Here is a 12614-nt window from a genome sequence, read left to right on the forward strand (position 1 = left end):
GCTTTTGGTTTGAATTTGACCTCTATTATAACAAAGACAAACTTTGAAGGTCATGAAACGAGAGCATACTTCAAGCAATGACTACAGATTTGTATTTGTAGTCAATGCTTCGAGTTAAAGGGACGAAGAAGCAGACGACACATTGCAATTGATGACAAGTTCGTATTTCGTATTCGTTGATTGGGTGATCATTCCCGGCAACTTCGCGTTCATTCTTCAAATATTTTTATAACTCAAAGTTAATTCTTAAATTCGATTTATAATTTGTCACATTTTTCTTGCAACTGTAAATGTAATGTAATTGTAATTGACTGGCATTTAGTAAATACTTATCAAACAGTGTATACAAATTTAATAGAAATTTAAAAAAAAAATAAGAAACTTATGATTGTGTATGATACATCATTACGGTAATATAACAATGATATTAAATAACTATAAAGTATTAAACAATATAATAGTTGTCTATTAGAAATTTATGAAACATTAAACGAAAGTACATTTTTTTTAGGATTACCTTGAATTAGAATGTCATGTAGAAGATTATTGATTATAGAAAACTGCTATTATAAATATGTAAGATTGTAAAATATGTAACAATAAGTTTTTAAACTAAATGACATAGTGCAAAAACATTTAACCAAAAATCAGTGGTTATTTCTTATCACTCGCTGTCATTCGCTTTCTCTTTCGCACATTATTTCAAAATGGCAGCCGCTACGGACGAACTGAGTAAGTGATCCCGAAAGAAATCATTTCAATTTGTTAAAAAACAAGTATTTTTAACAATGACATTAACAGTACTATTAAATACACTTTCGATCATACAACAAAAACGTTATTACTAATGGTAATAGTATTTTTACGGTCCGTGGCTTGCATAAGAAACTCAATTGTCATGCCGTGTTGTAAAAGGCAACTTCAAATATATGATCGCTTTTTTTAATTCGCATTCAAATCTACATTTTATAATTTGTCTCTTATACCTTTATATGTCTGTATTTAATTTTTAGCTTGTGTTCATTTGTCAAATAAATTCAACAAACTATTACCCATATATTTATTATTTAAACCTTTATAATATTTCAACATGTATTATTTAATGATTTTCTCTGTTTTCAAAGACTCACGATCAGTGTATCATATAATGCCTTTTTATAATACAAGATTTATAATATAATTGATAAAATATGCTTTGTAATATTCTATTGAATAAATGGTTATATTATTTTTGCATATAATTTTTAGTAGTAAATAATTATTATTCACATATTTTTTTCTTTGCAGAAATTAGGTAGTCTTTCCTAACATTAACAAAAAAAATATCTTTATAATATTGTCTAATATTTCATAATTTCATGTATAATTTTTATATACAAATAACATATATGTAACTTGTTGTTTCATGGAAGTCTTGCTTGAACGAGTATTCCTTCGCTTGGGTTCTGCAGAGACTGATGAACAGTTACAAGCATCAGTATGTAAATTTCTGCCACCAGTTCTACTTAAGCTGTCTAGTGCCCAGGAAGGTGTTAGAAAAAAAGTAATGGAGTTATTAATTCATATAAATAAAAGAGTAAAAAGTAGACCACAAGTTCAACTGCCAGTTGAAGCACTTTTGTTACAGTATCAAGATCCTGCTGCCAGTTCATTTGTGATTGTATGTTATCATTGTAAAGTATTGGTATAAAATATTTTTAATACAATGAAAATTCATTTGTGTATTATATGTTACAGAATTTTACAATTATATATATAAAACTAGGATATCCCAGAATGGAAATACAAAAGCAAGCTGAACTAATTCCAAGTGTGTTAAATGCTATAGAAGGAAAACCATTGTCTCATCAAGATAGGTTTGTTAATAACACGTAATTTGAATGCCAAAAAATCGATGTAAATTTACTGTAAATATATTTATGAATTTCTTTTAGTTTAATGCTTATAATCATGCCTGCATTGGGTCATATTAATGTTCCTATGGATCCCGATAAACGAGCATCTCTGCTTGGTCTGCAAGATAAACCTTATGTATCAAAACAATTAATCAATTTTATGCTTGATGTTCTGTTGTTACCATATGGGTAAGACCATGTAATTTCTACTTTGCTACATTTAAAATTAATCAAGTATGATACAAAACGGATGATCACTATACATATTTATTTTAGATCTGTAGGACAAACAGAAAATCAGCAGCCAGGTCAAGCTATTGACTGGTCACAGTTTCCTGTACCACCAGGATTAAGTGAATATGCATTTAAAAGAGTAATAGGTGAAAATCCACCAACAGCTGAACAGCTAGAACAAACGAAATTGGGAATTGTTAAATTTCTTAGTAGCGGATTCTTTCCTGATTCTGATATTCTCATACACTTTATAGTGGCAGCTGCTGATACCAGATTCAGTGTTGCTAATATGGCAGATTTAGAGTTGAAAAAGATTGTTAAGTACGTTTAAAAATGCCATTGTTTTTTACAGTAAATTTTTTACAAAAATACAATCAAATACTGAACATTTTTTTTCAGTACATTAGATTGGTCTTCAATGCAGTTAGCTGCTCCGCTTTATACATTATTTCTGGGTACTAATGCCTTAGCTGCCCAAAAGGAAGTTAAACCGGAAATGAAACGATCACCTGCGAGTACGCGAATTCGTCTTAAATTGTTGCATTATCTTTGTCGTGTAACTAAAACTGGTTTTATTATACCACCTTGTATTCAGGTACGTTTTATGATTATAGATTATATTATTTGAGATATAATTTTGATTAACTCGCAGGTAGTCTTTGATTCACTTTATGGAAAAAATACAAACACAAAGTTGAAATCAATGGCATTGCAATTTACATCAAATATTGTGCAACAGTGAGTATTATATGTTAATAACATTGAATTATAAGTTTAATAATATATTTAATGTTTTCCAAGATGTAGCCTAGCGCCATTATCCCGTGTAGCTGGAGTTATTTTAAATGGTATGATAAAATTAATTTCTGAAGGTGAAGATACTCATAAAGTAATGGCATATAATGTTATTGGACAATTGGGACATAGAATACCATCGCTGATTAATAAAGATTCAAGTTTATTACGTAACTTATTTGATACACTCGTATCGGTAAGTAATTACAAATTATGTTATTAGAACTTTTTATTTTAAACTAAATTTTTTATGATGTTTAAGACTGAAGGTGATTTACGAAGAGCAGTGCGAGATGCATTGATTGCGGTAACGTCTGCATTTGTACTGAGTAAAGAGGAAGAAACTAATATAAATTTAATGAACGAATTGTTATCCGCTTACATCGAATCACCGGAATCGAACGTCAGGCATGTATAATTAGTGGAATAATTATTTATATAAGTGCTTCATTACTTATACAAGTCATATTCTTTTAAAAACAGATTTGTGGCTATGCATTATGCTGCTAATGTATTTCCCTCTGATGATGCGCCTTCTCGTTATCTTCTGTTGCTAGCATGTGGTGATAATAAACATGAAATAAGTACAGAAGCTAGAAAGGTTCTGTACATTGATATGAATAAAAATGAGAATGATAAGCAAGATAATAATCAAACTTTATTACCAGATTTCCAAAAACTTGTTATTTATATTTATTCAAAGATGCAAACAAGAATGCCGACTTCAAGTAATGGGAAAGTGAATGTTGAAAGCAAAGTACTTCCTTACAGCATTACTGTATTTACAGAGGTAATCAATTTAGTACAGTAACAAACTTTATTTTTTTTTTTTTTAACAGGTAAAAATGATAATAACTTTTTTATTACAGATAATTACTTATCTTCGTATTTGTTTAGCGAACAGTGCGAATGTTACTGTATCCAATGAACCATTACAACATCCGTGTGAAAGTACACCTTTAATTGCACGTTATTTAGAGAATCTTTATAAAGAACAACCGGATACAGTAAACAAATATTATGACATGATTTTAATCTTTAGTAATGCTTCTGCAGGTAGGATTGAATTTAATGTTTTTGATAAATGTGAATACTACACCGATACTATAATGCAATAATAATTATGTAAAACAGATCAGATTTCTCTGCAAGCTTTGTTAGAAGTAGTCAGTTTTGTTCCACAATATATAACAAGAATTTATGAAAAACAATCGTCATGGCTTCGTAATCTACTTACATCTACAAAGCCGGAAGTGAGACAATTAGCTGCTAAAGTTTATGGTGTGGTAACTGCTACACTGCCTATAAATGAGTTTGGGACTCAAATTTCTGAGATTATGGCTATTACGAATAAAAAGAACTTAGAACCTCAGCATGGAGGATTATTAGCTTTGACATATATGATGGAAAGACGATTATTAATTCTTAGAAGGAATACAAATGAGTCGTTTAATTGGGACCTTTATGTCAATGTTGTAAAAATGATATGTATGTACTTTATGTACATGTTTTGACGATATCTTCACATTTTTTTTTTTTAACACTGTTTAAAAAATACTTTTCAGGTAATTTTCTTCATAATAGTACAATTCCATTAATGGATGCTGCAATTCAAAGTATCGGTATTTTGGGAAAAACTCATGGATTACCATTACCTGATGATGGTGAAGAAGAACCAAATAAAAAAGCAATTGTAGAAACGTTATTTTCGACGGTGACTAACGCGAAATTAAATACTAAGGTTTGTTTCGTAATAATCGTTGAATGCGTAGAGTGAAAATTTAAAATTGTAATTTCAATATTTGCAGATTAAAGAAAAGGCTGCACTTTCATTAGGATATTTGTGTGTAGGAGAAAATTTCCCACACACTTCACAAATAATCGACAAAATAATTGGAATTGTTAAAGAAGTAATTAGCATTCTTTCTTATTTCTTAATTATATAACAAAATTTTTAATTATATTATAATCAAATTTTATAGACGAAAGATATTGAAATACATTTAATTTTGGGAGAAGCATTAGTCTGCTGTGTTCAAGGTGAAGCATCTCCAGAGAAAAGGGATGCTTGGACAACTTTACCAAATGAACATGATGTACCTTGTAGTAACACCAGTACTGAATTATTAATAAAAACATTAGATAGATTGCTTGGAATGTACAAAGAACCACATCCTAATTTAAGACAGGTATTTATTTAGTAATATGTTCGAAGTTTCAATTTTTTTCATTTTTTTACTATAAATGTTTGTTATAAGGCGGTCTGTGTGTGGTTGTTAGCACTTTTAAAATATAATATCCAAAGGGAATGCGTTAAACAAAGATTTCCATCGTTGCATCGTGCATTCATGGATTTCCTTTCAGATGAGAGCGGTAAGTTATATATTTTGTTATCAAACAATAACTGAATTGAATTATTTATAATCAAAAAATGCTACTTTAATTGCAGATATAGTACAGGACATAGCAGCAAAAGGACTTAGTTTGATACATGTTAACAGTAATAAAGAAGAAAGAGAATCTTTAGTTTCTAGTATATTAGCTCAATTTACACAAGGACGTAGGAGCGTACAAGAAGTAACACCTGACACAAAATTGTTTGAAGAAGGTCAATTGGGAAAATCACCAACAAGGTGAGATAAGCTCATAATTACATATTATTTATCAATCTAATAATTGAATCCAATTTTAAATATAATATTTTCCTTATAGCGGCAACTTATCTACGTACAGAGAAATTTGTTCTTTGGCTACAGAATTACAAAAACCAGATCTGATATATTACTTTATGCATTTAGCGAATCACAATGCAGTATGGACCTCTAAAAAAGGTGCTGCATTTGGATTTGCAGCAATTGCGAAAATCGCAAGTGAGGAATTAAATAAATACTTGCCCAGTATAGTTCCACGCTTGTATAGATACCAATTTGATCCAACTCCTAAAATTCAACAAAGTATGTCTAGTATTTGGCGTGCAATCATCCCATCAACAAACAAAGCAGTGAGTAGTATTGCAAAATGCATTCAGTCATTTATTCAATAACTATTTATAATCATACTTCGCGTCTTAATAGATTGAACAGTATCATCAAGAAATCTTAGATGATATAATTGATAATTTAACAAATTACGAATGGCGAGTGCGAATCAGTTGTTGCAATGCACTTGCAGATCTATTAAGAGCAAATGTTCGTTTAAATCTTGCAAAATATGCTCCAGAATTATGGAAAAAATTGTTTCGAGTAATGGATGATATTCACGAGGGCACACGAGTAGCTGCTACAAATACATCTAAAATACTTAGTAAAGTAAGTTTTTTATTTAAACTATTTATTTATTGTATTTTGTTTTGTTGTATTGCTGACATTTGTTATTCAGGTTTGCATTCGATACTGTGATTCTTCCTATGGCAAAGAAGGAGAAGAAGTGTTACAAGCAATATTGCCTATACTATTGGATATCGGAGTTATTCATGTTTTGAACTCTGTAAGATCAGTATCTCTGCAAACAGTGTCCCAATTAATTCCAAAGGCTGGTAATTTACTTAAGCCATCGTTAATCACTTTAATACCTGCACTGTTGAATGCAATTGGCGAATCAGAAAATCCTAATTTATCGTATTTGAGTAATGTATGCGGAGGAACAGCCGAGGCACGAGACGTTATTGATAATATTAGAGCTAGTGCTGCTAAAGGGCATTATGCTACTGACACAATAACGAAAGTAAGTTATTTGATGCAGAAACATACAATCACACAGGAATTGTACCTTATTAATAATTCATGTTTATTTCTGTATAGTGCATACAGTACATTGATGCAGATATTTTAAAAGAATTAATGCCAAAGGTGATAGAATTAATTAAATCCAGCGTGGGTTTCGGAACAAAAATTACTTGTTTGCATTTTATCATTCTTTTAAGTACTCATTTTAAACAAGAAATGCAACCTTATACTGGTTAGTAAAAGATTAAGATGTTAATTTAAAAATTAAATATGAGTTATTACAATTTAATATTTGTATAGGTAAAGTTTTATCGACTTTAATGAATGGATTATTGGATCGTAATTCTGTCGTTAGAAAAAACAATGCAACTGCTATTGGACACATAGTTGGATCAGCTAAAGAATCGAGTCTTGACAAATTATTTAAAACACTTAACACGTGGTACATAGAACGAGGTCTGTATGAAAGAATTACATACAGATTACGCTTACATATAACTGAGAAGAGTAAAAAGTATATTGTTTTTGACTTCAAATTTCAGATGATTCAGTCAAGTTAGGTATTGGACAAACCCTACAAGCTATAAATAATTATAATCAAGAGACGCTAAGAAATTATTCAAATATTGTTATACCTCTTACCTTTTTCGCAATGCATGGACAAAAAACACAAGGTTTGTATACAATTTTGCAACATAATTAACGTAATCAAATATTTATCAATAATATTTTAACAGAAAACGAAAACTTAATTGACTTATGGACTGATGTATGGAACGAGATAACTCCAGGAACTGAAGCAGGAATCAGGCAAAATGTGGAATCAATAACAAACATTTTACGTAGTTCTTTAGAATCAGCTTCTTGGCACACAAAAGCACAAGCAGCTAACGCAGTTAATACGTTAGCTCAAAAATTAGGTAACGATATCGATGCAAACGTGAGAAATACTTTGTTGAAAGTGTTAATCGATGGATTACGAGGAAGAACGTGGGACGGCAAAGAACGATTGTTGAGTGCTCTTGCCACCCTGACGTGTAATAGCAAGTATGCATTTTAATATTTTCGTTTAGTGGGATAATGTTACGACAAATTTTTCTTGTTTTGATTTAAAATCAATACTTTGATTGTAGGCAAGGTCTTGAAGAGAATACCGAGATAACTGCAGATATAGTACAAGCGTTATATAGAGAAAGTAAAAAGGAGGCTTTAGAATATCGTCGTCATGCTCTAAAAGCATTTGGTATGGTTTTGCATGAATTAAACGTCAATAAATTTAAGGAAGTATACGATATCGCTCAAGAAATTTGGACAACGGTATGTACTCTACAAATAAAAGTAATATGATGATTTTCTCAACACTTTTACAATAAGCATTATATGGCGTAGTTGCCAAAGAAAGATGAATCCGAATCTCTAATTTCTGATGAGAGAATAAAAAGGAACGATGACACAGTGAAATTATACGAGACCATTTTTGAAACACTTGGAAAAGCATGGCCATCTTCTTGTAAAGAAACTCAAGGTAATTACATCATATTTGATATAAAAATTATATGTATGTACAGTACCGAGCATGGTGGATTTCCGCAGGGAAAAATGCAATATTTCCCCTTCCCCTAATTATAATATTAACGTTATCAAAAATGCTACTCTATTTCTTTTTTCTAGATAAATATTGTATAGAGCTTATAACATGTTGTGATAAAATGTTTCCTCTTCAATCTACAACTATACAAATATCAATATTAGTAATGCTTAATTTATTTGTGGATAAACTTGCTTTGCTCAAAACAAGTAATTCAGAATTATCAATCAAAGATAAAGAAATGTTGGATTCAATTTGTAATACGCTTAATAAAATATTAAGTCGTAGTATAGGTAAGTGTAACGAATGTTTAAGTATAATTATATTATTCTGAAGAAATTAATATGAATTTATTTTTTGTGATAGATATTTCGTATACCAGGATAAGAAAAGAAGCCTTGAATATGGTTCTGTCTCTTGGTAAAAAGTTACGCGATACTAAAAATACTGAACAATTTGATAAAATGACCTTAGTAATTCAGAAAGTTTTATCGGAATTAACAAAGGATAATGAACCAGAAATTCGAACAAGACTTATTGATATCAAAGAAATGTTTAAAATATGAAATCAGTGCTTAATTTTAGTATTATCTAATCGATGTTCTGTATCTCCAAAGTTAATAACTTTATTTTCAGTCACTTCAAGGTAGAGATGATGATACAGAAGTATGGTATCTATTAATATGTTTATTTAAAGACACTTTATTATAAATGTTTCTAGCATGAACAATTATTTAATAATATATAATTTAAGTATAAACCAACTGATACTTGTTATAGTTTTCTATTTTTTCTTTTATATCTGGCTTGTAAAAAGATAGAAAATGTTTTCACATATTACACAAATTCAACCATTTTGATTTTTAACAAATAAATAATTCAATTTATTTTATGATCTTTTTAAATCAACGAGATTTATGTTTAAAATCGCATTTTAATGGGGTAAGTATATTATAATAGGCAATAATAACTATGATTATACATGATGTATCATTTTGATATAAGTAGATACTTATATACATTAACAAATTACAAAAAATAAGATTTGAAATTTGACTGAATAAATTGTAAGTATTTGTGTTACAAATAAAAAACAGTCTGAAAGTTACGATTGTTTGAGACACATTTATTTTATTTTTTCTATTAAAATTTTAGCACCTGGATTCGACTTCGATTCTAGAACATCCATCACTGATTTCAATTTGGTAAGTAAAGTATCTACAGTAGATGTTGTTTCATTTTCTAATAATAATACTAATAAAAAGCATCCTCTATTACATTCTATCCAGCTCTCTATTGTTTTTCTTTTCAAATGAGGAAGTAATACTTCGCCAAATGTAATTTCTTCTTTATTCTGTAATTCTTTGTCATATTGTATAAGTTTTTTTAACATCATGTGTAGACCTGCATGTTCAATTGGTTTATATTCGTTATTTCCATCTTTGATTATTGATTTTTTATCAGTAATAAATGTAGCAATTGAATCAAGAGCATGTTTCAGTTTTTCTCCAGCAGCTACTTTTAATATTGCTAAAGTTACCATTGCAATACAACTGGTGGACATCCAAGTTGCTGTATTCGTGGTTACAGCCTCAAGAAGAGGATCAGAAATAATATCACGAAGTTCTTTTTCTCTGATTTCGGCAGGTTTCTTGCTTGTTGCATTATTATCTCCTTGTTCCAAGTATGATACTAGACTAGGAGGAAAATAATGAGAGTTTCTTCTAGATATTAAATACAAAATTATATGTTTTCCATGATCATTTAATGCTATATCTGTTAAATCTTTTTGTATTTCTGAGAGTATAAGTTTGTTCATCAGAACAGTGTCATCTACCGAATCAAATAATGCTAATAATATTAAATACCCATGTTCAGACATTGCAATATTTTTCACATCTTCTTTAAGAACCTTCATCATGATTTTCCTATCTTTGTTTGTGCCATGCCATATGCATATTACAGCTATTTTCGAGCCAATTTTTGTTTGAGATAATTCTACTATTGAACTTCGTAACATAACTATCATTTCTGTTCTATCTTCATTTGAACAATTATTTAAAAATTCTAAAAGAACACACTGTACAAGTGTATGATTTAAAAGTTTCTTGTTCAATATCCTCATCAGATTTCCTTTTACAGCAGACAATGTTGCTGATTTCATATCTTGTGCAGTCTCAAATACATCAGACAATGTCTTGACATCTTTGTCCTTAGCTTGTTTGTACATGTCACCATAAAATTCTTGTTTTAGATACATTTTCTCTAAATCTGTTGCCCGTGTTGAATATATAACTTCCATTATTGGTGCAGAAACAGAATGACTCACAAGTCTTACTACATTACCATAACAAGCAGAAATAATTTCATTCCTAATTTCTGGAGTACCATATTTCAACATAATTTTAATACAATTTTTTGCATACTTTGATTCAATCATAGATAAAAGTAAAGGTTGTAGCTCCTTAAAAATATTCTGACGAATCTTTGAGTCAGAATATTTGTACATCCACTGTACAATACGAGACATATCATGTGTAAGCACTACTTTATTATAATTGCCTTTTAATAAATCATGTGCCTTTGCAATTAATTTTTTACGTTCTAATGTTGAACAATCAGATCTACGTAATTTTTCACCAATTCGTTTTGCTTCAACTGATAATTCATAAATGTCACTGAACCTTTTAATTTTATATTTTTCTTTAAGCTCCTTCTTCTGCTTTTTAAATTCTACCCAATTTGGTTTTTCTGCAGAGTTCTGATCTGATGTTTTATGCTTTTCCATTTCATTCTTATTCTTGTGTTTAATGTTCTCTATACCATTTGATGAAGTTTTTTCATATTTTCCTTTCTTCCCTTCTTTAATTTTGAATTTATTACTTTCAGTTTCTTTAATAACATCATTCTTATTACTGATACTGTTATTTATTGCTACACTCTTCTTCTTTGGATTTGATTCATTATCCAGTTTTACTTTTCGTTTCCCCATTTTATAAAGTTCTACGACATACAAAATCAATATAAAAAGAAATTAGATTCTTATTAATACATACATTTATATATATATACATAGTTTCTTAATTTCATTTATCTGATCCACATAACCTATAAATGGTTAGAATAAACATATTAATTACTTTAAATTTACTTACTGTTTTAAACTTGTTTTAATTTATATAAGTATATCGCATTGAACCAAAGAATAAATGGACCTATAAATATACAATAAAATATACTTATTTAAATGTTAATGAACATATCAGGTGCAACCATAGACATGGCTATGGGTGCAACACGTGCTATGTTCCACACATTTGCAACATGTTTATATAGATTATAGTTAAATACAGTGACTAAAATCCTTTATTTGTATGTGTAAGGTAAGAACTGTCAAATTAGGTAAGTCAGTCAAAACTGGCATAAGACCAAAAAATTAATAAATTAATTGTTTAACAAACTTGCATTTTAAAAAGACCGCCAAAAATTAAATTTTTAAGAATTCGATCTTAGCGCCATCTATTCGAAAACGGCTGAAACTACTCAACAACTTACCGATCGATTTTCCAAAACAAGAGAACACTGGCGCCATCTATCGGGGAATCGCGGAAACTACTCGCCGACTAGTTTCCGCGATTCCCAGATAGATGGCGCCAGTGTTCTCTTGTTTTGGAAAATCGATCGGTAAGTTGTTGAGTAGTTTCAGCCGTTTTCGAATAGATGGCGCTAAGATCGAATTCTTAAAAATTTAATTTTTGGCGGTCTTTTTAAAATGCAAGTTTGTTAAACAATTAATTTATTAATTCTTCGGTCTTATGCTGGTTTTGACTGACTCAAATTTATTTAAGTACATATATTAAATCTTTGATTGGCAATAAACACATATACATACTTACTCCATAAGGGGTACAGTACATATCTTATGATATCATTATATAGAATGAAAGAAATAATGTTGATGTCATTTAATATAAATAAAACTCATAAGAAACATCACTGTAACATCTAAATTCAAATCATTACGACTGAAATGAGTTGAATCCCTTTATTCAATCCTCGTTAATCAATCGTTCCAAAGGGCATGTTAAAAGATCCGTATTGCAATGGTTCATTGTTTTTTAATGTAATTCATAGTAGTACAGTATAATATTAATTAAATCGATTATATTAAATATTGTTTCCTTGTATGCATTGTGTAACCGAATAACGATACAGACGAGACTAGCAGAATGGTGAACCTTCATTAGCGCTACCATTCTTTCTTTTTTTCTTCTTTTTTTATCTCTAATTACGTTCGATTAAATTATCCCAGTGTTTTCTTCACGCAACGTTTTCTTACCAGTGTCTTTCTTGGCAGCGTTTCAGACGATGAAAATG

The 12614-nt window shown here is 29.7% G+C and overlaps 2 protein-coding genes across 4 annotated transcripts; one reads left to right on the top strand and one right to left on the bottom strand.

The window, feature by feature from the left end:
* Positions 1-100: 100 nt before the first annotated feature.
* Positions 101-9345, top strand: LOC114874840 (proteasome adapter and scaffold protein ECM29). 2 transcript variants are annotated; one of them, XM_029184509.2, is made up of 28 exons: positions 101-158; positions 1413-1660; positions 1738-1856; positions 1935-2084; positions 2172-2450; positions 2529-2724; positions 2782-2867; positions 2931-3120; positions 3187-3332; positions 3408-3714; positions 3794-3980; positions 4059-4412; positions 4490-4665; positions 4733-4834; positions 4907-5113; positions 5183-5297; positions 5374-5557; positions 5637-5925; positions 5999-6232; positions 6303-6647; positions 6725-6881; positions 6950-7105; positions 7192-7323; positions 7387-7696; positions 7783-7966; positions 8039-8174; positions 8321-8530; positions 8604-9345. In XM_029184509.2, the coding sequence occupies exons 1-28, from the start codon at positions 152-154 to the stop codon at positions 8801-8803; spliced, it is 5406 nt and encodes a 1801-aa protein (XP_029040342.2). In that variant the 5' UTR covers positions 101-151; the 3' UTR covers positions 8804-9345. The 2 variants fall into 2 exon arrangements, with proteins under 2 accessions (XP_029040342.2, XP_029040341.2); XM_029184508.2 differs by lacking the exon at positions 101-158 and adding an exon at positions 650-732.
* LOC114874842 (protein penguin) lies at positions 9343-11616 on the bottom strand. 2 transcript variants are annotated; one of them, XM_029184512.2, is made up of 2 exons: positions 11393-11616; positions 9343-11256 (listed from the first exon to the last, which is right to left on the bottom strand). In XM_029184512.2, exon 2 carries the CDS (start codon positions 11227-11229, stop codon positions 9364-9366), a length of 1866 nt encoding a protein of 621 aa, XP_029040345.2. In that variant the 5' UTR covers positions 11230-11256; positions 11393-11616; the 3' UTR covers positions 9343-9363. The 2 variants fall into 2 exon arrangements, with proteins under 2 accessions (XP_029040345.2, XP_029040344.2); XM_029184511.2 differs by having other exon boundaries at positions 9343-11240; positions 11393-11615.
* Positions 11617-12614: the final 998 nt, after the last annotated feature.

The sequence above is a fragment of the Osmia bicornis genome, chromosome 2 (assembly GCF_907164935.1).
Source record: "Osmia bicornis bicornis chromosome 2, iOsmBic2.1, whole genome shotgun sequence".
NCBI lineage: Eukaryota > Metazoa > Arthropoda > Insecta > Hymenoptera > Megachilidae > Osmia > Osmia bicornis.

Coding starts and splice junctions, on each gene's coding strand:
- LOC114874840 (XM_029184508.2), top strand. CDS start 708: ATGGCAGCCGCTACGGACGAACTGA. Junction 1,857..1,934: donor CCATTGTCTCATCAAGATAG/GTTTGTTAATAA, acceptor AATTTCTTTTAG/TTTAATGCTTATAATCATGC. Junction 2,085..2,171: donor GTTCTGTTGTTACCATATGG/GTAAGACCATGT, acceptor TATTTATTTTAG/ATCTGTAGGACAAACAGAAA.
- LOC114874842 (XM_029184512.2), bottom strand. CDS start 11,229: ATGGGGAAACGAAAAGTAAAACTGGATAATGAATCAAATCCAAAGAAG.